Source organism: Xenopus tropicalis, chromosome 4 (genome assembly GCF_000004195.4).
Source record: "Xenopus tropicalis strain Nigerian chromosome 4, UCB_Xtro_10.0, whole genome shotgun sequence".
In the NCBI taxonomy this organism is placed as follows: Eukaryota; Metazoa; Chordata; class Amphibia; order Anura; family Pipidae; genus Xenopus; species Xenopus tropicalis.
This window is the reverse complement of record NC_030680.2, coordinates 128,084,585-128,107,677: the sequence shown is the minus strand read 5'-3', so window position 1 is coordinate 128,107,677 and position 23,093 is coordinate 128,084,585. Positions and strand designations below refer to the sequence as shown.

Below are 23,093 nucleotides of genomic sequence, written 5' to 3'. Positions count from 1 at the left end.
ACAGTATAGTCAGAATGAGTAACTCGCTCACATGAGCAAAGCAAAACCTTTAATGTTAAACCTTGACTGCACTTAAGTGCAATGACATCTTCAGAAATATCTGACTGTTAAAAATGAAAACCAACTGGCTGTGATACGTAATCATTTTCCATTCTTGTGGGCTGAACCCCAGCCTCTGTACAGTCAGGGGGTGGCATTTAGTCACCAGTCGGCTGTCATAGTTTTTTTTTTTACAGCTTTACAGTGTTACTTCAAATACATCCTGTGTGTGACAAGGTAAGTAATGCACTACAGCTAATTTTGTAAAAGATTTATGTTTAATTTAATTATATCAGATCAGTATATGGCTATTTTACTATTCATCTGAAGATTTAAAGGACAACTTGCAATTCCCTGAGTATAGCTGGCTGTTTGCAATGACGCCCTGAGTGCTTCTATAACAAATTGTACTCCTCTTCCCACTATTACCATCTGTCAATGCTCATCAGCAAGGGGTGCAACACTGGCCAGTGAGGCAATGATCTTGGTGTAAATTTGGATCCCACGAAGGAAGATGCTTTCATTCAAATACTCATTGTGATCATGAAGCAAGATGGGCGTGTTGTTCATTGGAGAGAAACCAAGAGCAGAATATCCAGCCTGGGAGGGGAGAGAAGAGCAATTTGTGGAAAGAGAATACAATAACAATGGTTAAGGGAAGTCCACTACATATACAGTTCACACTTTAGGATATCATTATGCCTGATTAGTATCATAGGTATATATGGCGACATGGGTGGCAGCACTGTTTTTTAAACATGTTGGGCTGAAGAGGTACGGCCAAATGAGCCTGGGGCCACCTGGATATTCCCTGGTATCCCAGCAGGCCTGACCCTGTGCACATACATTTGCATCACAAGCCCAGTCCTGTCAGTTTGGTTACCGGGCCAATGGGGAATGGACCAGGGTATTCAACATTTGTTGCCATATATCTTAAGAGGGTAGAAACCACACCAGCGTGACAGTTTGGTTATATTCATCACTTTGCATCAGCATAGATTTGGTAATATGATGGTACCTGATTATTCTGTATTGATGAGAACACATAGATTGATTTTAAGTGAAGGACTATAAGGAATTTGTATCATCATCATAAAAGAGTGCCAGGTTCCTTATAGATATGGGTATCAGGACACAGGAAACCCCCAATACTGTTCCCCTTTACTCACCGCTCGAATGAAACGGCTGTCAGTGGCTGCAGGAAAAATCTCAGGCTTTAACTTTAGACGCCTAGAAAAAGAAATACAAACAAGTCATCTGCTTAGTGTCTGACTACTGACTGGTATTGTTCCTTAATGTTCCCCTCTAATCAAGACACCAGCTGCCTTAGCTCCCTATCCACTTGAAGCAGGACTGAGTACAAAACTGAGTAACACTATTTGGCAGGGTTGAAGGGGAGCAAGAGTTTAAAGGGGAATTATCATGAATAGGAATCTGCTTAACTTGGCATCTAAAGTTAAACCCCCTACCTGCCCATCTTTTCTATCTGATAAAAAACCTGGAAGGTGGAAGGTCTAAAAATTCAACCAAATTCACCCTAACATTGTCTGGCACTTTCCCTCTCACTAACCTGAGTTACTGAGTCAATACCTAGAAATGTATTTCTTGGTTATTTGTGAGAAAAACATAAAATAAGCCACATATCACTTGCTTTTTTGAGAAGCAGCAATCTAGTTATTTAGCAAAGGCCCAGCAATGTGAAACATACAGGCCAAGTGAGCTGGCCGTTGATGTGGGAGTTGTAGTTAAACAATAACTTTAAAGGCATCCACTTACACATTCCCATAAAACTACAATTTGCCTTTTCTATAACTTGTTGTAGACACAGTAACTTGTGCTACTGTTTGTGCAATAACATCGTAGTCAAGCGAATCGATAACAGAATACAGTGGTGTGAAAAACTATTTGCCCCCTTCCTGATTTCTTATTCTTTTGCATGTTTGTCACACTTAAATGTTTCTGATCATCAAACACATTTAACTATTAGTCAAAGATAACACAAGTAAACACAAAATGCAGTTTTTAAATGAGGGTTTTTATTATTTAGGGAGAAAAAAAATCCAAACCTACATGGCCCTGTGTGAAAAAGTAATTGCCCCCTGAACCTAATAACTGGTTGGGCCACCCTTAGCAGCAATAACTGCAATCAAGCGTTTGCGATAACTTGCAACGAGTCTTTTACAGCGCTTTGGAGGAATTTTGGCCCACTCATCTTTGCAGAATTGTTGTAATTCAGCTTTATTTGATGGTTTTCTAGCATGAACCGCCTTTTTAAGGTCATGCCACAACATCTCAATAGGATTCAGGTCAGGACTTTGACTAGGCCATTCCAAAGTCTTCATTTTGTTTTTCTTCAGCCATTCAGAGGTGGATTTGCTGGTGTGTTTTGGGTCATTGTCCTGCTGCAGCACCCAAGATCGCTTCAGCTTGAGTTGATGAACAGATGGCCGGACATTCTCCTTCAGGATTTTTTGGTAGACAGTAGAATTCATGGTTCCATCTATCACAGCAAGCCTTCCAGTTCCTGAAGCAGCAAAACAACCCAAGACCATCACACTACCACCACCATATTTTACTGTTGGTATGATGTTCTTTTTCTGAAATGCTGTGTTACTTTTACGCCAGATGTAACGGGACACGCACCTTCCAAAAAGTTCAACTTTTGTCTCGTCGGTCCACAAGGTATTTTCCCAAAAGTCTTGGCAATCATTGAGATGTTTTTTAGCAAAATTGAGACGAGCCTTAATGTTCTTTTTGCTTAAAAGTGGTTTGCGCCTTGGAAATCTGCCATGCAGGCCGTTTTTGCCCAGTCTCTTTCTTATGGTGGAGTCGTGAACACTGACCTTAATTGAGGCAAGTGAGGCCTGCAGTTCTTTAGATGTTGTCCTGGGGTCTTTAGTGGCCTCTCGGATGAGTTGTCTCTGCGCTCTTGGGGTAATTTTGGTTGGCCGGCCACTCCTGGGAAGGTTCACCACTGTTCCATGTTTTTGCCATTTGTGGATAATGGCTCTCACTGTGGTTCGCTGGAGTCCCAAAGCTTTAGAAATGGCTTTATAACCTTTACCAGACTGATAGATCTCAATTACTTTTGTTCTCATTTGTTCCTCAATTTCTTTGGATCTTGGCATGATGTCTAGCTTTTGATGTGCTTTTGGTCTACTTCTCTGTGTCAGGTAGCTCCTATTTAAGTGATTTCTTGATTGAAACAGGTGTGGCAGTAATCAGGCCTGGGGGTGACTACAGAAATTGAACTCAGGTGTGATAAACTACAGTTAAGGTATTTTTTAACAAGGGGGGCAATCACTTTTTCACACAGGGCCATGTAGATTTGGAGGTTTTTTTCACCCTTAATAACGTAAACCTTCATTTAAAAACTGCATTTTGTGTTCAATTATGTTATCTTTGACTAATAGTTAACGGTTTTTGATGAGCAGAAACATTTAAGTGTGACAAACATGCAAAAGAATAAGAAATCAGGAAGGGGGCAAATAGTTTTTCACACCACTGTATATGGCCATTTTTTAACATTACATGAGCTGGCTATGGCTACATACTGACCAGGTGGGCCTGATTAGACTCAGTTAACCAATCAAGAAGCCTGAAAGCCTGGCTAAAGGTGGCCATACACGTTAAGATCTGCTTGCTTGGCAAGGTCACCAAGCGAGCGGATCTTCTCCCGATATTGGCTACCTGCCCTAATTATAAGGACAGCAATGGGCGCAGACGGTCAACAAGCCGATGTGGTCCCCGATTCGACAAAATTTTTTCAACCTGCCCAATCGATATCTGTGGTTCAGTCACCCGCGCGATAGATTTATGCTATCACGGGCAACTAACTGCTCCGAAATAGCTTTCCCCCAAATAGTTTTCCAAAATTGCGCGAAATTACCTGCAGGAGGAAACTTTGTGCGACTTTGGATTACCGAAGTGATGCAAAGGGCTTTCCACCAATGACTCCTATTGTTGCCGGTGGAAAGCTATTTCTGAGTTGCCCGTGATAGCAGGGCATCAGCCTTATATGTACAAATGCAGCTTCATCAGCACCCAGCCTGGCTCCATTCCTTTACTTTCCCTTAGTACATATATACTGAGGGGTGTGGCCTTGTGACAAGCCACAGCAAATCAGCTTTCACTCTGCTCTGTCACTCACACATTTGTGCATCACGGACACAGACCAGGGAGCCAGAGATTCTGGGGGGTGGGGGATGGGAGGCTGCTTCAACTAGCCATAACTTTGTAACAGTGCAAACTTTTCAAAAGCTATAAATTGTCAAAATGTTTGTCTAGACTTTCTATTTTCAATGTTATGAAAACATTTTTCATGATTATTCCCGTTTAACAGTTTGGCTGATCATTCTACAAAGAGGATTCCAAAGTTCAAGATCTAAATCCCAATTGCCTTTTCCTACTGTTCTGTTTTTCTAACAAAGATTTATCTGTACATATTAAGGACAATCTTCTTTATTAGCTAAACGAATAGGTTTCAATTGCATGTTCCAAGTTTAGGGGGCCACTTCATGAACCCACAAATTTTTTTCTAATTTATAGAACTTTTCGTTATGTCCATGATATTTTCGTTAAAATTCCACAACTTTTTTGTGGTTTTCGTTAACTTCCATGAAAAAGTCGTATTTTTCACAATGACTATGAACATTTCGGAATTCATTCAAGTTTTGGTATTGTGACTATCTTTTGGCCAGGTTGGCTCTGTAGAGTGCCATTGAGTCCTATGGAAGCCTTCCAAAATCATGCATTGAAGGTTTCAAAGCCAGAAAGGTTTTCGAGACGTTTACGATCATTCGGATCCAAAAATGTAGTGACTTTCAGATCGCACCATAATATTTTCGTACGACTGAGAAAAGAGTTTTCATGACATTTTCGCACATCAGAAATTATCGTGGTTACTCCGAATATTTTCCAATTGTGTTTTTTAACCACCCAAAATTTGTGGTTTCATGAATGCGCCCCTAGGTGTCTCTCGAGGATTAGCTCTGTTTATGACTATAATCCTGAAACTGCAATGTTATTATGTGTGTATAAATTAAACATTTCAGGTTTTGTATTGTATCAGGCCAGTCAAAAAGAACAAAGCAGTCCTGAATGCTTGAGATTATAGGGAATATTCACCTTAATATATACTTTTCATATGGTGGAGCCATGGATATTCTAAGGAGCTTTACATATGATCTTATTTTAATGTTTTAGCATTTTTTTTAATAAACTTTTTCTTCTGTGGCTCTTCCGATCTAAACTCCGGGGCACACACTACTACAGCGAATGACCGGTCTTACAACCATTGGTTGGTTTTTTAACAATATCTGTCTGTGTATGGCTAACGTTGCCCTAGACTTCCTCTTCCCTTTTTGGTTATTACTTTCACCCTATCTTGCTAATCTCTACAGCAGCACCCCTCTCTGTTGAATCTATTGCCCCTTCCATGCCAATTTTTTCCTAAAGCAGACCTCCTCTCCCCATTCAATTCCAGTTTGTCTTTTCCCTTTTCCTAGCTCATCTCTATATTGACAGAGATGCTCCCCTACTGCTCCCCCTATTGTCATTTGTTATGCTTTTACTCACATCTCTTTGCATGGGGCGCTGAATGCTTTCCACCAAGGGTTAGAATCATCTGGAGTAGTCACCCTTTCGTTCATACATTTCTAGGAATAACAAACAAACCTACGGTGTTATTCATAGGCTTGAGGGACAGGCACATTTGCAATTAGATAAAGTGATTAAAATGAATTGAGGTTCTACATAGGTTAATTTTCCACTTTATTTCCAGACTTACATTTAGTATATATTTGGAATATTTATTGCTTCCACCCAACAATAATACAATAATATGGTCTGAACATCAATATTTAACCACTGATCATCTTGTTTTTGCTAATTAGCAGCACCAATGTTTCAGCTCCTTTTGAAACTTTCCTCAAGGACTCTAGATAAGCGCCAAACCGGAGCTGAAACCTTGTTGCTGGTAAACAGGAGGAGTGTGTGTCACTATGTACAAGTGAATGTTTACTTCTACACAGTGACACAAACTCCTTCAGATTGCTTTTTTAAATGTTTTGTTTATTAACACAATAGTGTTTCATACACTTACAGCTTGTTTAACATTATGATGACCTGTTACCTGTACACTTTGTGATATCATGGGGGGCATGGATTGGTGCCATTATTACATGTAACAGGCTATTTTAGGTTGTGGGATTGGGATGTCTTGAGAAAGGTTCTCTTGCTGGGACTGAAATGTTGATAACCACCAATAAATAATTTTACTCTTTTTTACAACCCGGATTCCAAAAAAGTTGGGACACTAAACAAATTGTGAATAAAAACTGAACGCAATGATGTGGAGGTGCCAACTTCTAATATTTTATTCAGAATAGAACATAAATCACGGAACAAAAGTTTAAACTGAGAAAATGTACCATTTTAAGGGAAAAATAAGTTGATTCAGAATTTCATGGTGTCAACAAATCCCAAAAAAGTTGGGACAAGGCCATTTTACACTCAACAGACGTCTGGGGACCGAGGAGACCAGTTTCTCAAGTTTAGGAATAGGAATGCTCTCCCATTCTTGTCTAATACAGGCCTCTAACTGTTCAATCGTCTTGGGCCTTCTTTGTCGCACCTTCCTCTTTATCATGCGCCAAATGTTCTCTATAGGTGAAAGATCTGGACTGCAGACTGGCCATTTCAGTACCCGGATCCTTCTCCTATGCAGCCATGATGTTGTGATTGATGCAGAATATGGTCTGGCATTATCTTGTTGAAAAATGCAGGGTCTTCCCTGAAAGAGATGACGTCTGGATGGGAGCATATGTTGTTCTAGAACCTGAATATATTTTTCTGCATTGATGCCGCCTTTCCAGACATGCAAGCTGCCCATGCCACACGCACTGATGCAACCCCATACCATCAGAGATGCAGGCTTCTGAACTGAGCGTTGATAACAACTTGGGTTGTCCTTGTCCTCTTTGGTCCGGATGACATGGTGACCCAGATTTCCAAAAAGAACTTTGAATCATGACTCGTCTGACCACAGAACAGTCTTCCATTTTGCCACACTCCATTTTAAATGATCCCTGGCCGAGTGAAAACGCCTGAGCTTGTGGATCTTGCTTAGAAATGGCTTCTTCTTTGCACTGTAGAGTTTCAGCTGGCAATGGCGGATGGCACGGTGGATTGTGTTCACTGACAATGGTTTCTGGAAGTATTCCTGAGCCCATTCTGTGATTTCCTTTACAGTAGCATTCCTGTTTGTGGTGCAGTGTCGTTTAAGGGCCCGGAGATCACGGGCATCCAGTATGGTTTTACGGCCTTGACCCTTACGCACAGAGATTATTCCAGATTCTCTGAATCTTTGGATGATGTTATGCACAGTTGATGATGATAGATGCAAAATCTTTGCAATTTTTCGCTGGGTAACACCTTTCTGATATTGCTCCACTATCTTTCTGCGCAACATTGTGGGAATTGGTGATCCTCTACCCATCTTGGCTTCTGAGAGACACTGCCACTCTGAGAAGCTCTTTTTATACCCAATCATGTTGCCAATTGACCTAAATAGTGTTATTTGGTCTTTCAGCTCTTTGTTATGCTCAAATTTACTTTTTCCAGCCTCTTATTGCTACTTGTCACAACTTTTTTGGGATTTGTTGACACCATGAAATTCTGAATCAACATATTTTTCCCTTAAAATGGTACATTTTCTCAGTTTAAACTTTTGTTCCGTGATTTATGTTCTATTCTGAATAAAATATTAGAAGTTGGCACCTCCACATCATTGTGTTCAGTTTTTATTCACAATTTGTTTAGTGTCCCAACTTTTTTGGAATCCGCTTTGTAGATTAGATTTCTACTTTTAGATTAGATTTCTACTATATGGACATATATTTCATATACACCTGAGCTATTGATTTTTGTTTTTTTGGGAGTGCATAACTACAATATCGGAGCTATATATATATATAGAGAGAGAAAAAGAATGACTGCACCCACAGGAATTTTCACGCTGGAGACATCAGTTGAAGTAAATAAAGTAAAGAATTTATTCAGTCTGAATAAATTCTTCACTTTATTTACTTCAACTGATGTCTCCAGCGTGAAAATTCCTGTGGGTGTAGTCATTCTTTTTCTCTATTTACATTACAACATGGCACTGGCACCCAGGTAGTATCTCAATATTTATGGTGTGCAGCTTCATCACTGCTTGTACTTATATATATATATACATACATGATCTCTAATTCATTGTTTAACTTTAACAAATATTCTCACCTGATGATACTCCCATGTTACATTATCTCCAGCTGCTCGGCACCAACCCTCAAGCTGACGCTCAAACTCCTGTGGGCACAAGCAGTCATACATTATAAGTAAATGGGTAGTGGTTACACAATGTATAACAAAGTTCCAAAAGCTCATACAAGGCAAGGTCTAGATAACACAAATTAGCTGATCAATGCATCATTCCTAGCCCCAAGGTGTCTCCATAGGGAATTCTTAACTATTGACCTCTGATCTTATTTCTCATAGACTGGCACCATCCTACCTGCTTGCATTATCTCCTATTCATTGCGCTGGTCCTACAAGTTGATCTTCTCCCGCTGTAGATTTCTATAAAGAGAAGATCTGCAAGACCAACATATATTTTAAAGGCATAAGCCCTTTAAAGTTGTAGGAGCAATAACAGGAGACACTTCCCATGAAATACCAGACCAAGAGGTGCCAACCATAAACTTAAGTGTTTTACCTGATGAAGGTGTAAGTAATAGTGGTTATACAATCATAAGCAAGTAAAGAAAACCCCTGTTCTTTGAAAATGTATGAACTTTGACAGACCAAAGAATGACCATGATGAATCACATGTCTGTGTGTCTGTAGCACTTCCACTAAACTTTTATTAGCTTTGGGGCATTCCCTCAACTCCGTTGTATTTGTGAGTAAAAAAAAATAGAACAGGATGTAGAAAAGTAAGGGAAAATAAAGGAAAATGAATAGCAACTTCACAGTGCTGTGTAAAAAGTTGAAGACCGAAAGAATCAAAGAGGTAGGATGCTGAGAAGACAGGAAAAAAGCATAGTATGTATACAGAAGAACACTATAAATGATAAGAATTGCACATTTCTTAAAAAAGTTAATGAACAAACTCATTGAGAAGAGGGAGGACAGAAAGAGAACCTGGGTGTGTGGGTTAGAAATAAAACAGAAAGAAATCTACCTTTAGATTCACAGTAGGTGGTATGCGTAGGTCAAAGGTTGCCGTCATCTCTGATGGCACAACATTGAAAGAGACTCCACCACTAACTTGTGTCATGTTCACCGTGGTAACATCTCCGAGTGTGAGTTTAGGATCTGTCAATAGCCTGGAGATACATAATATTAATGTACTAACATCTAAATAACTGTATTGCCCCGGCGGGAAATCTCCTGTCATGAGGGAAATAAAGCATCTGACAATACCGCCACCTTTGCAACCATTTAAATCACTGCATGTAAAATATATATCCCATGTAATCACACAAAAATGGCTCCTTTGGCATTCTCAAGCAATTACCCAGGATTGCCGTATGTAATGTGTTTTACATGTGGCAATTTAAACTAGGGATGTACCGAATCCACTACTTTGAGGTTCGGCTGAATCCTTCGTAAAAGCTTCAGCTGAATACAGAACCAAATTCTAACTCTAATTTACAAATGCAAATTAGGCTACAGAACAGTTAAATAGAAGCACACTAAAAAAATGTTTATTTCCATGTTCACATGACCAAAAGTGGTTAAGTACCTGGATTCGGCCAAATCCTGCTGAAAAAGACCTAAGCCCGAACCAAATCCTGGATTCAGTGCATCCCTAATTTAAACGAATTGGAAGGGGTAGGTATTATCAGGCGCTTCATTGCCCACGGGATACACAATTTTCCGATGGCCAATGAAACGTTCCAAGTCAACAGCTTATCTGCCGAGTATGGGATAACAGTCCAAAAATAGGCAGCTATCAATTAGACAAATTTAAAAATCCTACTAGATGAGGAGCGCATTGTTTATTGTGTTAATTGAAACTTTACAACTTTACGGCAGTTTACATTAATGCCGGTGGGAAAGCCTTTTCTGTTGCTGCAGTAGCACAGATTTAACCACTGGTGGTAAGTATATAAGGGGTACAGTGTGCTTGAAACAGTCTGCAATTTATCTTTGATGTGTGCACAGAATTACTGTGTATCTAAAATAAAGTTTGTGTATGAGGATATAGCAGGTTCCAGTATAGTAAGAACAACATCCAGCGAATATCTGCTTTACCCACTTACCTTTTTTTCTCTTTTTCTCTGAACTCCAAAAATCTTGATATCACTGAGTGCTAAAAAACATACAGTTGAGCGTATTTAGCTGTATGGATGCTCATAAATCCATATGTTGTGTAGCATATATATACTATATACAGTACAGACATACATATATGTAAGCCCAAGCCTTCGAACATTGGTTTTCACCGATGCACTTCATGCTTTCAAGCACTGAGCAAAGCCATATTTACCATATTGGCACCCGAGGGCCTGAGAATATGGTGGCAGATTTTGGAGGGCGGCCCACAGGTGACTATTTACCAGTTGTGAATATACTCCTTATTTAGAAATCATGCATCCCATCTGCCCATGTACTGCACCTTATAATCAATGCAGTTTATCTAACCAAAAAACAATCAGAACCCTTCGGATTGTATCTATGTTGTAGCCTCCACCTTACATCTTTTTACAATGTATAGAAAATATTGCAGTTGGACAGTAGGACATACCTGAGGGTGAAGGAACAACAAAATGCAAAGGACACATACCACATACCTACCAAGGAGGAGCAGCATATACCAATAAAGTATATACCAGCAGGGGGGCACTAGGCAAGAGACAGGTACATCCGAGGGTAATAATGAACAGACTAGGACAGTTAGTTACAGACTAAGACAGTTATTAAGAGAGGAGCATGGGAGGACACAGGCAAGAGGTTAAACAAACAGAATGTTTCATAAGAGCTGTTAATTTGTTTCCTTGCTTTCAATGCAGAGCTGTATTGCAGCACAATGCTGAGCCAGCAGACTGGGTTAATAATATAGAGCGTTCCAGGCTCAGTTCCCTAGGGGAGCCCCTACTATTACTGAAACCACCCCTGGTTTTAAACTATTTTACTGCAAGGGAATTTTGACTCCATAAATCATATTAGACTAAAACGGGTCCAGGATTTCAATTCTATTGACTTGGAAAGCCACTGAGCCTCCAACCCTGAGCTTCTGGACCAAATTGATTGACAATACACTTCCATGACACAAACAAACTTATTTGGAATAAGGATCTCCTGCCAAGTTTGAGAAAATAGGGAACGGTTGGTTGGCCGACCCACAAAGAGGCAATGCAGCACAGTAAAACAGTCTAAGTTGTATGTTTAAGAATTCTTAGGGATGTAGCCCTGTACTATAAGGTTATGTTACACTAGTGAAACAGGAATGCCCATCATCACTTTTTTCTTCCCTCTTTTCTATTCTTTTTACCTCTCACTTGTTTTACTCTTCTTTAATGGTTTTCCTAAAATTAATAATAAAAAAAAGGCTTTGTCTAACAGGTGGCATGATTGCAACCAAGCAGCTGGAAGCCAAATGAGGCATAATGCAAGGCAAACAAACAGGATATTTAGAAGTCTGGGGTTTTTAAACTGATTGGGTGCATGTTCCCTTTTGTAGCCCAGTGTTTAGTGAGGTCTCCTTAACCTTAACACAAGGTTACAGATAGACCTACAAAAACCTTGTTGTATCATGGTACCATAATGCAAAGAATATCTAGCAAAAAAACTTCCAAATCTCATCCTAACTGGCCTTCAGGGTGGGATTTAAGACACATGTAGGGGACTATATATTCATATACCCAGCATATTACTATAACTGGTCTGTAGGCTGGCCCCACAGTACACTGAACCCCAGTTTATAGGGTGGCAGCCCCAGGCACTCATTGGATATAATGCGATTCTAGCTGGGATTTATTTTTCAAATTAAAGGAAAATATATCGTCTTTATGTTTATGATTTCATTGTTAATCTTCTGTAAATAGCCAGTAAAACACACTGGTTTTGCATTTTTTGATGTGTATTTATTCATGCAAGTGGCACCTACCATCTGGTTTTCTCTCCAATAAACTCTAATAAAATAGTGCTCTCCAATACAACTTGTTTCAACCAATAGGAAAAGCTACGAGCCTATTTACTGCTCTCTATGTGCCCAGGATGTATGCGATAGCCTGCAAGCTTGTATTCAGTAATTTAATACTTTCATGTATTTCTGTGCTAAGTAAGTTGCCCTTACTCTTTGTTTTAGTAAATAACTCTTACTCTTATTTAGTAAATAACACAGTAACATTCGTCCAACCCTGCTATAGCCTGTGTTCTTGTGCATCCCAACCCCTGTGCACTCACTAATTTGGCTGCTGCTGTGTTTTCTATGAAGCGGGAACCATGTCCAGGGTCACCCCCGCAATGAACCGTTATCCCTGGGGAAGACATGAAGGTTACACGGTGAGGTGGTTAACAGCAGTAGTTAATAGGAGTGAAATGGAAGGGGCTAAAGGGTAGGACACTTACACCAGGGACATTTCTCCCCATAGAAAACACTGAATTCTTCTGAGGGGTTTGCAAGACCTGAAAAAGTAAGTGGGGGGATATGTGAGGGGAAGGAACACATGATAAAAATGGCCAAAGGGAAACTGCTGCTAGAAGAAGTCCCTTCCCAGAGGCTATTATTATTATTAACATTTATTTATAAAGCGCCAACATATTTTGCAACGCTGTACAATAAGTGGGTTTTATACATTAGACATACAGAGTAACATATAAAGCAACCAATAACCAACACAAGAGGTGAAAAGGGCCCTGCCCAAAAGAGCTTACAATCTACTACTTCCCACTGCTACTAAAGGCACCATCTCTCCCTACTATACCTACTATCCCACAGCCACAGTCCCTCCCCAGAGGCTATTATCCCCCCACTGCTACTATAGGCACCATCTCTCCCTACTATACCTGCTATCCCACAGCCACAGTCCCTTCCCAGAGGCTATTATCCCCCCACTGCTACTATAGGCACTATCTCTCCCTACTATACCTGCTATCCCACAGCCACAGTCCCTTCCCAGAGGCTATTATCCCACTGCTACTATAGGCACCATCTCTCCCTACTATACCTGCTATCCCACAGCCACAGTCCCTCCCCAGAGGCTATTATCCCCCCACTGCTACTATAGGCACCATCTCTCCCTACTATACCTGCTATCCCACAGCCCCAGTCCCTTCCCAGAGGCTATTATTCCCCCACTGCTACTATAGGCACCATCTCTCCCTACTATACCTGCTATCCCACAGCCACAGTCCCTCCCCAGAGGCTATTATCCCCCCACTGCTACTATAGGCACCATCTCTCCCTACTATACCTGCTATCCCACAGCCCCAGTCCCTTCCCAGAGGCTATTATCCCCCCACTGCTATTATAGGCACCATCTCTCCCTACTATACCTGCTATCCCACATCCACAGTCCCTTCCCAGAGGCTATTATCCCCCCACTGCTACTATAGGCACCATCTCTCCCTACTATACCTGCTATCCCACAGCCACAGTCCCTTCCCAGAGGCTATTATCCCCCCACTGCTACTATAGGCACCATCTCTCCCTACTATACCTGCTATCCCACAGCCACAGTCCCTTCCCATAGGCTTTTATCCCACTGCTACTATAGGCACCATCTCTCCCTACTATACCTGCTATCCCACATCCACAGCCCCTTCCCAGAGGCTATTATCCCCCCACTGCTACTATAGGCACCATCTCTCCCTATTATACTTGCTATCCCACAGCCACAGTCCCTTCCCAGAGGCTATTATCCCCACTGCTACTATAGGCACCATCTCTCCCTACTATACCTGCTATCCCACAGCCACAGTCCCTTCCCAGAGGCTATTATCCCCCCACTGCTACTATAGGCACCATCTCTCCCTACTATACCTGCTATCCCACAGTCCCTTCCCAGGGGCCATTATCCCACTACTACTATAGGCACCATCTCTCCCTATTATACTTGCAATCCCACAGCCACAGTCCCTTCCTAGAGGCTATTATCCCCACTGCTACTATAGGCATCATCTCTCCCTATTATACTTGCAATCCCACAGCCACAGTCCCTTCCTAGAGGCTATTATCCCCACTGCTACTATAGGCACCATCTCTCCCTACTATACCTGCTATCCCACAGCCACAGTCCCTTCCCAGAGGCTATTATCCCCCCACTGCTACTATAGGCACCATCTCTCCCTACTATACCTGCTATCCCACAGCCACAGTCCCTTCCCAGAGGCCATTATCCCCACTGCTACTATAGGCACCATCTCTCCCTACTATACCTGCTATCCCACAGCCACAGTCCCTTCCCAGGGGCTATTATCCCACTGCTACTATAGGCACCATCTCTCCCTACTATACCTGCTATCCCACAGCAACAGTCCCTTCCCAGGGGCTATTATCCCAGTGCTACTATAAGCACCATCTCTCCCTACTATACCTGCTATCCCACAGCCACAGCCCCTTTCCAGAGGCTATTATCCCCCCACTGCTACTATAGGCACCATCTTTCCCTACTATATCTGCTATCCCACAGCCCCAGTCTCTTCCCAGGGCTATTATCCCACCACTGCTACTATAGGCACCATCTCTCCCTTCTATACCTGCTATCCCACAGCCACAGTCCCTTCCCAGAGGCTATTATCCCACTGCTACTATAGGCATCGTCTCTCCCTACTATACCTGCTATCCCACAGCCACAGTCCCTTCCCAGAGGCTATTATCCCCACTGCTACTATAGGCACTATCTCTCCCTACTATACCTACTATCCCACAGCCACAGTCCCTTCCTAGAGTCTATTATCCCCACTGCTACTATAGGCACCATCTCTCCCTACTATACCTGCTATCCCACAGCCACAGTCCCTTCCCAGAGGCTATTATCCCACTGCTACTATAGGCACTATCTCTCCCTACTATACCTACTATCCCACAGCCACAGTCCCTTCCCAGAGGCTATTATCCCCCCACTGCTACTATAGGCACTATCTCTCCCTACCATACCTGCTATCCCACAGCCACAGTCCCTTCCCAGAGGCTATTATCCCACTGCTACTATAGGCACCATCTCTCCCTACTATACCTGCTATCCCACAGCCTCAGTCCCTTCCCAGAGGCTATTATCCCCCACTGCTACTATAGGCACCCTCTCTCCCTACTATACCTGCTATCCCACAGCCACAGTCCCTTCCCAGAAGCTATTATCCCCCCACTGCTACTATAGGCACCATCTCTCCCTACTATACCTGCTATCCCACAGCCACAGTCCCTTCCCAGAGGCTATTATCCCCCCACTGCTACTATAGGCACCATCTCTCCCTACTATACCTGCTATCCCACAGCCACAGTCCCTTCCCAGAGGCCATTATCCCCACTGCTACTATAGGCACTATCTCTCCCTACTATACCTACTATCCCACAGCCACAGTCCCTTCCTAGAGTCTATTATCCCCACTGCTACTATAGGCACCATCTCTCCCTACTATACCTGCTATCCCACAGCCACAGTCCCTTCCCAGAGGCTATTATCCCACTGCTACTATAGGCACTATCTCTCCCTACTATACCTACTATCCCACAGCCACAGTCCCTTCCCAGAGGCTATTATCCCCCCACTGCTACTATAGGCACTATCTCTCCCTACCATACCTGCTATCCCACAGCCACAGTCCCTTCCCAGAGGCTATTATCCCACTGCTACTATAGGCACCATCTCTCCCTACTATACCTGCTATCCCACAGCCTCAGTCCCTTCCCAGAGGCTATTATCCCCCACTGCTACTATAGGCACCCTCTCTCCCTACTATACCTGCTATCCCACAGCCACAGTCCCTTCCCAGAAGCTATTATCCCCCCACTGCTACTATAGGCACCATCTCTCCCTACTATACCTGCTATCCCACAGCCACAGTCCCTTCCCAGAGGCTATTATCCCACTGGTACTATAGGCACAATCTCTCCCTACTATACCTGCTATCCCACAGCCACAGTCCCTTCCCAGAGGCTATTATCCCCCCACTGCTACTATAGGCACCATCTCTCCCTACTATACCTGCTATCCCACAGCCACAGTCCCTTGCCAGAGGCTATTACCCCACTGCTACTATAGGTTCTATTGTATATATATCTACTACAGAAAGTGTGTAACTTTGTGCATTACTGAGCTTCTTTCTTAGCTAAAAGTGTTCCTTTGTGGGCCCCATTATTCCAGAGCCCAAAGCAGTTGTCTCTCCTTGGAACACCCTAAAGACCGATATATAACACTGATTTACACAGGATATACATTGGGGCTACACAGAAATGAAAATACAAAAAAGGAAACACAGATTTGGTACATTTGATATGCAGGACACATACATAAAGCTGGCTTCTTACCTTCATCCAGAGTGATTCCAGGGTTAAGTGCATGGAATTCTGGGTGCTGTACAAACAATTCCATCCCTTTATGTCCCCCAATTTCTTCATCTGTGCAAGAGACAGAATGGTCAGAATCAGTCAACATTTATTTAATTATTCACAGTCTCAGCTTCTCAGTTTCTACCATATTTCTTTATTTCAGTTCTTTGCCATACTTAACGGATGTTGAGCCCAGAGAAATACAGCTTGTGTGGGGCCCTTTAATTTACAGTATACAAACCAAGGCGTTTAAACTATTGTTCACCATTACCACCATTGACAAACAGCCTGTCAATGATCAATCTGTAGTCCAATTTGACTTTTTTCCAATCCCTACATACAGCTCTCTAAGGAGCGCTTTTCATGTAGGATACAGGTATGCAGTGATGCAATGTTACATGTGACCAACCTATAGCTATTCTTCAGTTTTCTTTGAAGATGTTTTACAAAGGGATGTGGCTGCCTAGGACTTGTACAGAAGCCCAAAATATAATTTGCAACCTTTCTATCCTACTTCTTTAGTCCTCAATTACACAGAGTATCATTAAGCCTTTTTCCATTGAAATGTATGTTGTATTTTGCTCTAAGCGGTGCTCTGATCCAACATGTGAGCTGCATGATGTCAAATCAACATTGCTCCATCTGTGCACCTCTGCCATTCTGTAAACATTCTGCTACTGCACTTTCCTCTATTATGTCAAACTCTCCCATTTTTAAATACTCTTACCAGGCACCAGAGTGAGATGGATGGTACGTGGGAAGCGGCGTCCCTCAGATTTCAGTCGGCGCACAGCTTCGAGATACCTGTGTGGGTTTCTACAGTGAAAACTCACATATAATGGTCACCCTTTCTTCCCATATGATACAGAAAGGCATCAATCAATCAACTTAAAAAAATAATCAGTACTATAGTATTCCAGATAGATGGTAAAAAAATATACCTGAGCATCTCTTTGAGATCATGAACGTTAACAGGATTTGGCACATTTTTAAAGTGATACTCTCATCCCATAATTCCCCTATTTTAAATATTTCCATTTATTTTTCTACATATCGCTAATTATTTCCATATTTTAAATAATTCTTAGTTTTCTATGTATATATAATTACCTTTACATGAATATTTGCAAGTGAAACATCACATGTCTGGCAAAGAACAATATAGGGGAAGGCTTTAATTCAATATGGTGGAAAAGGGGAAGAAAAGAGTTAAAAAGGTAATTATATTTGAAAAATGTTTAACAAGGACAAAGTGTTAATTATTAAGAGATACAATTACTCATTATTGCATTTAGCAATGAAAGGCTTACTTTTTAGCAAGTTTAGTTATGAGAAAGAGAAGAAGGTCAATTATATTTGAAAGTAAAAGAGATGATAGGGAAAGAGTACTATAATACAGAGTAAAGCTAGCCATTTACACACAGTATTGACCTGGAGATTTTCAGCAATATTGCCCAACCATCTGCCAGCCAATAGGCCAATCAAAATACAGTCTCAGATGTTTCCAGCTACTGTTCGTCCACCACTCCCTCTGGACCATTTGGTCTCTTTTAACAATATCTCCCCAGCCCATGACTTACTGGATAGTAACACACTTCATGTCCTGCGCCCCACGGGCATAGATGTTTCCATCTTTGTCTTTATAAGCAGAAAATGGTGAGTATGTCCAGAATTCCTGGAAAGAGTTAGTAGCTATTAAAGGAAAACTATACCCCAATGTAGGTCTCTATAAAAATAAATTGCATAAACAAGCTCATATATAAATCCTGCTTCATCTAAATAAACCATTTTCATTTAAGAGGGGCTTGGATGAGTTCTCAAACAAGCATAGTATCCAAGGATATTGTGATACTAAAATCTACAGTTCGTATTGATGTTGGTATATATGGTATTTGTATGTGAGAGTATAGAACACATACATGCTAGGCCACATCAGCTATTAATGTACAGAGTTCTGCTTTTTGCTTCTAGACTTCTTCTTGTTTCTATTCTTCTTCTTCATTATTTCTAGGCATGTGATCTCTGAGGGAGCACACAGACCATCACTAAATGGTGGATCAAGGGAAAGTAAAAGGACAATATTTACTTATATATATTCCAGTTAAGTGAGATTCTTTAATAGGTCACTTAACATAATATAAATTATCTGTTGATTAAGTATTCATTCTGGGGGTATAGTTTTCCTTTAACCACTTCTCTCCCCACACATACATGCCCCCACATATCCCTCCCAATCCACTAACCTCAAATACTGGAACCACATCTGTGTGAGAGTTTAGGATTACTGATCCAAGTTGGGGTTCTGTTCCTTTCCAAGTTAGTATGAGTATAACACGCCCTGGGTACAACTAAAGAGAATAGAAATATGGATTTCATTGTTTAATGATCCAATTTCAGTGCTTTGTACAAGCGTAACTAGGATTTGCTCATTATAGACTCTAAGGATACACAGGTCTCATTTAATTTTACATGTTAATATCACCATGGTTTATGGTTGATGGTGTAAATATACCGTTCAGACTGCAGCAGACGATGCATGAAAAAACTGGGCTGATCCAAGTGGACCCAGCACTAGTGACATTTGTGACTCAATTCTTTGTTATACATTATGGCAGGTAAGTCAGAAACAGCCAGATACAGGAATCAAATGAATTAATGCAACAGGCAAGTGTTACCTGTGCCCTTATTAAGACAAAATATTTGCTCATAAATACAAAATACGGGGTAACAAATTTTAGACACAATAGGAGGAAATACTTTACATAAGAACTAAGCTCTAAACTCGACTGTGTGTGGCTGCTGTAAGTATTCTCATGTTTAGCAGCCTGGTGTTTTAAAAGAAATGCCAGCTTGTTCACCGCCACCTCTCCAGCATTGGTTCTTTTCCCTCTAAGAAGGTGAAAGATGGCACTGTGGTGTCCAAATTTACTACATGAATCGAGAAGCCCCAAATGTTGCATGGGGCCACTGTGCCCACTTGACTGACAGAAGTGTGTGCTGTGAATTAATGGAAATTTGTGTGCATTAAAAATGCCCCCTAGAGAAAGTAACACAATTAAAATACTAATTAGTATTAGGCACAACAGACAATATACTACATTTTCGCTATGTGTGGAATTGCCTTCAGTTGTTGGCATACAACATGTATGGAACACTTGTCCCCTAAAAATGGAGATTGCACACGTGAGCAATTCTATGATGATTTCTACTCTACAAGGTAGAAAGTGAAAGAGGCAATACTATGCATTTGGTTGCTGCTACTTTGCCAGAGAAAAGCCACAGCTACTAAATATCCAAGTATGACATTTTGAGTACAACGTACAATAACATTACCATGTTATTACCTCCAATTTCTTACTTTCCAATCCAATTTCTTCAGCCATACGAACAAGAAACTGTATTCCCTTATCTGTAATGCATACATTGGAACTTGATTTGTGCACCAGAAATAAATACTTACTTTGCATTGGTTTAGCCCTTACATTTATTATATAAATGTCAGGGCTGACAATGTTCTGATCATTAATAATTGCCAGACAATTGTACAAAAGTTATGTCCCGAAAATACTTTGTAGGTCCCCCATGGATATGGTGAGATACTCAATACATGCACAGATAGTAGATATCATTATGTGGCAGAAATTTTCTAATCTGATCAACTAAACGACTGATCGCCATGGTACAAAAATTGTTGGGATGATAATTTGGAGCCCACACATGGTCCGAAAATCATACAAAATTTTGTTTCATAGGATTATATTGGTGTGTGTGCCAGCTTTAGACAGGGATTCTGGGAGCTGTGAATTTGGCAACCATCACACACTGTACAATTTTATTGTGAGTTGGCAAGATAACATTCTGCTGACACAATCCTTGAAGCAAAGCTGCCTGATTCAGAGTCCAGGATTAAGTCCTGTCAGCACCCTGCTGGGGATTCATCTGCTGGCAGTAATGCAAAGGTTACCTAAGGTTAGTTGGCAAAGTTAAATCAGAAATCAGTGTGCTAACATTCACATTAAAAAAGCTGCAGGATATCTAGTACAGCAAATAAGTAGCCACCCCAACTCTCACCATAATGCTGTTGTCTCCTATTGGGGCCAGCTCCACAAAAGTATGCGTTAGTGTATTATCTTCCACCTTCCCCTTTTAATTCCTTTACTCCTTCACCCCCCCCCCCCCCCCCTTTTCCCTCCTTCTGGCCCATTTTCTAACCACCACCCCCTTTTGGCTACTTTACCCTTTATATAACAGGATCGCCTTTACATTTCAGGAGAACACCCCTTTTTTTATTAAGTCAACTGCTATAGTCATTGTAATCTTAAAGTGCTTTCCCAATAATCTCCCCCAATACCTTTTATTGTCAATCATCTACTAAGCAATTGGGGATCACTAAAGTGCTTTGCAAGGAAATTACTGTAAGGTGCATTTATGAAAAGGGAACCTGGTATGCTAGCCTTTTGCATGTATGCACTCCCTTTAGTCTTTTGTGGCAAAGTACCAAAAGCTTTGCCCAATCTCACAAGGCATACAGAACACTACAAGGAAACACGCAGAAAGGGAGGCATCCTTTACTTGTAAGTGGTGGGAAAATGCTGAAAAATATTTGCTACCCTGTACTGGGACAAAAAACTGAGGACCTTGCCTTATAAATAAAACACACCCACTGACATCATTCATATTCATTAAAACAGCTAGCAGAAAGTGATATAAAAATACATAGAGGAAATGGATGATGTGCATGCATTCTGCTGTTGTTAAACAAACTGCTGGATGTTGTAGTTTAGTAACAACCTAAGAACCACAGGTTTAACAGTGCTACATTATATAAATAAGTCTGTGGTCATGATATATAGTTCTACAGTAGCTAGTACCATAATCTGGATCCGGCTGCACTGTTCTTATCATCAGGTACTCCCGAAACAGGCTTGTGGCTGGATCCTCAATTTCAGGTGCTGAATCCATCTATGGGACATGTAAATAGAGATTATTTCATAAAAGCTATATTCCAAGGGGCTGATTTACTAATCCACGAATACGAATCCGAATCCTGAATGGGAAAAAATCGGATTGGAAACGAACATTTTGCGACGTTTTCGTATTTTTTGCGATTTTTTCGTCGCCGTCACAAAGTCGCAACAATTTACGAGCAAGTCGTAATGGCTACGAAAAAGTCGCGACAATTTACGAGCAAGTCGTAATGGCTATAAAAAAGTCACCGATCATTACGAAAAAAACGCATTCAGACGCTTTTCGGACTTTCGTGGATTAGTAAATGTGCCCCCAAATGTCAAGGGTAATTATTTGTTCCCTGTGATCAGGGGATATTCTTTGTCCTTAAATAATCCCCATGAGTCAGTGCTTCTCTAATCTCTGTATGTCAAATGTCATTATACCAAGCTCTGTATGGATTCTTTCCCTGACAAGAGATCTAAATTCAATATTTAGCTGCTTTCCAGTTGCTATTGCCCTACAGCTCCCACAATCACCTTTAGATCCAAAAGCATGTTAAGTCTCCCAACATTTATCTTTACCTTTCCTTTTAATAAGATTGTTCTAGTTATAACCATCCCTTAAACCTAATATATACTGGCAAGTATCCCTATCCCCCAATAGAGCAGTCAGTACTGTGTGAATATGAACCCTGTCAGCACTGCTGCTTCCTATGAGCTGTCATCCTGCCTGTCACCTTCCCTCATGGAACCCTTTGTGCCTGTCTCTGCTAGCGCTTCTCTCTCAGCTCCTGTCTGCCTTCCATTGCACAGCCCGCTGCTCAGCTTGAACCTTCTGTATCCCCTGCGGATAGCTCTTCCCTATCCTTTGTCATTACCTCTTCGTCTTCACGGCTTGTGCTGAACCGCCTGTGGCTAAAGGAACTTTCTATGCACAAAGCTACCCTCCCTTCTGCACACTATCACTAGTATGCGGATAAACATGAACTCTCAGACGTAACTAGTCAGGAACGTATCCAACCACTAGGCAGCATGCATGGAATACTGAGTAGTGCTGCCGGATAATATTATAGCGTTGGCTGCTTTAACACTTTACATGCCAGCAAGCTGCCTCACTGACACTAAAATAACACAGAGCTACACAACGCAGCTCTTTACCCAGTAGGTAAAGGGTTACAGAGCTCTGGTTATGAGGAAGAAAGATTAAAGGAACGGTAACTCCAAAAAATAAATGTTTAAAAGTAATTAAAATATATGTTTGTGTTGCTGCACTGGTAAAACCTGGTGTGTTTGCTACTATTGTTTGTAAAATAAGATGCCATGTAGCCACAGGGTGCCTACTGATTGTCATTCACTGTGTACAGAGGTGTATAGGTGTTTAATGAAGAATATCATAAGGTTTGGCCTTTTACCTACAGATACACTGTATGAATAAGGCCAGGTATACAGTCTCACTTATTACAATTCCAAGCTTTCAATATGAAATCATGTTATGGGTAAGTTTGCATACTTGCCCATACATCTTCCTCTTAATTTCTCCCGTCACACACAATTGTATGGCT

At 41.3% G+C, this 23,093-nt stretch overlaps 1 protein-coding gene across 2 annotated transcripts; it reads right to left on the bottom strand.

The window, feature by feature from the left end:
• Positions 1–297: 297 nt before the first annotated feature.
• acy1.1 (aminoacylase 1, gene 1) lies at positions 298–22,526 on the bottom strand. 2 transcript variants are annotated; one of them, XM_031900055.1, is made up of 15 exons: positions 22,410–22,526; positions 21,454–21,544; positions 19,927–19,991; positions 18,826–18,930; positions 18,163–18,257; positions 17,310–17,386; positions 16,562–16,651; positions 12,661–12,717; positions 12,496–12,569; positions 10,350–10,399; positions 9,266–9,410; positions 8,323–8,391; positions 5,617–5,696; positions 1,209–1,269; positions 298–639 (listed from the first exon to the last, which is right to left on the bottom strand). In XM_031900055.1, exons 2-15 carry the CDS (start codon positions 21,542–21,544, stop codon positions 475–477), a joined length of 1,224 nt encoding a protein of 407 aa, XP_031755915.1. In that variant the 5' UTR covers positions 22,410–22,526; the 3' UTR covers positions 298–474.
• Between the last annotated feature and the right edge of the window lie 567 nt (positions 22,527–23,093).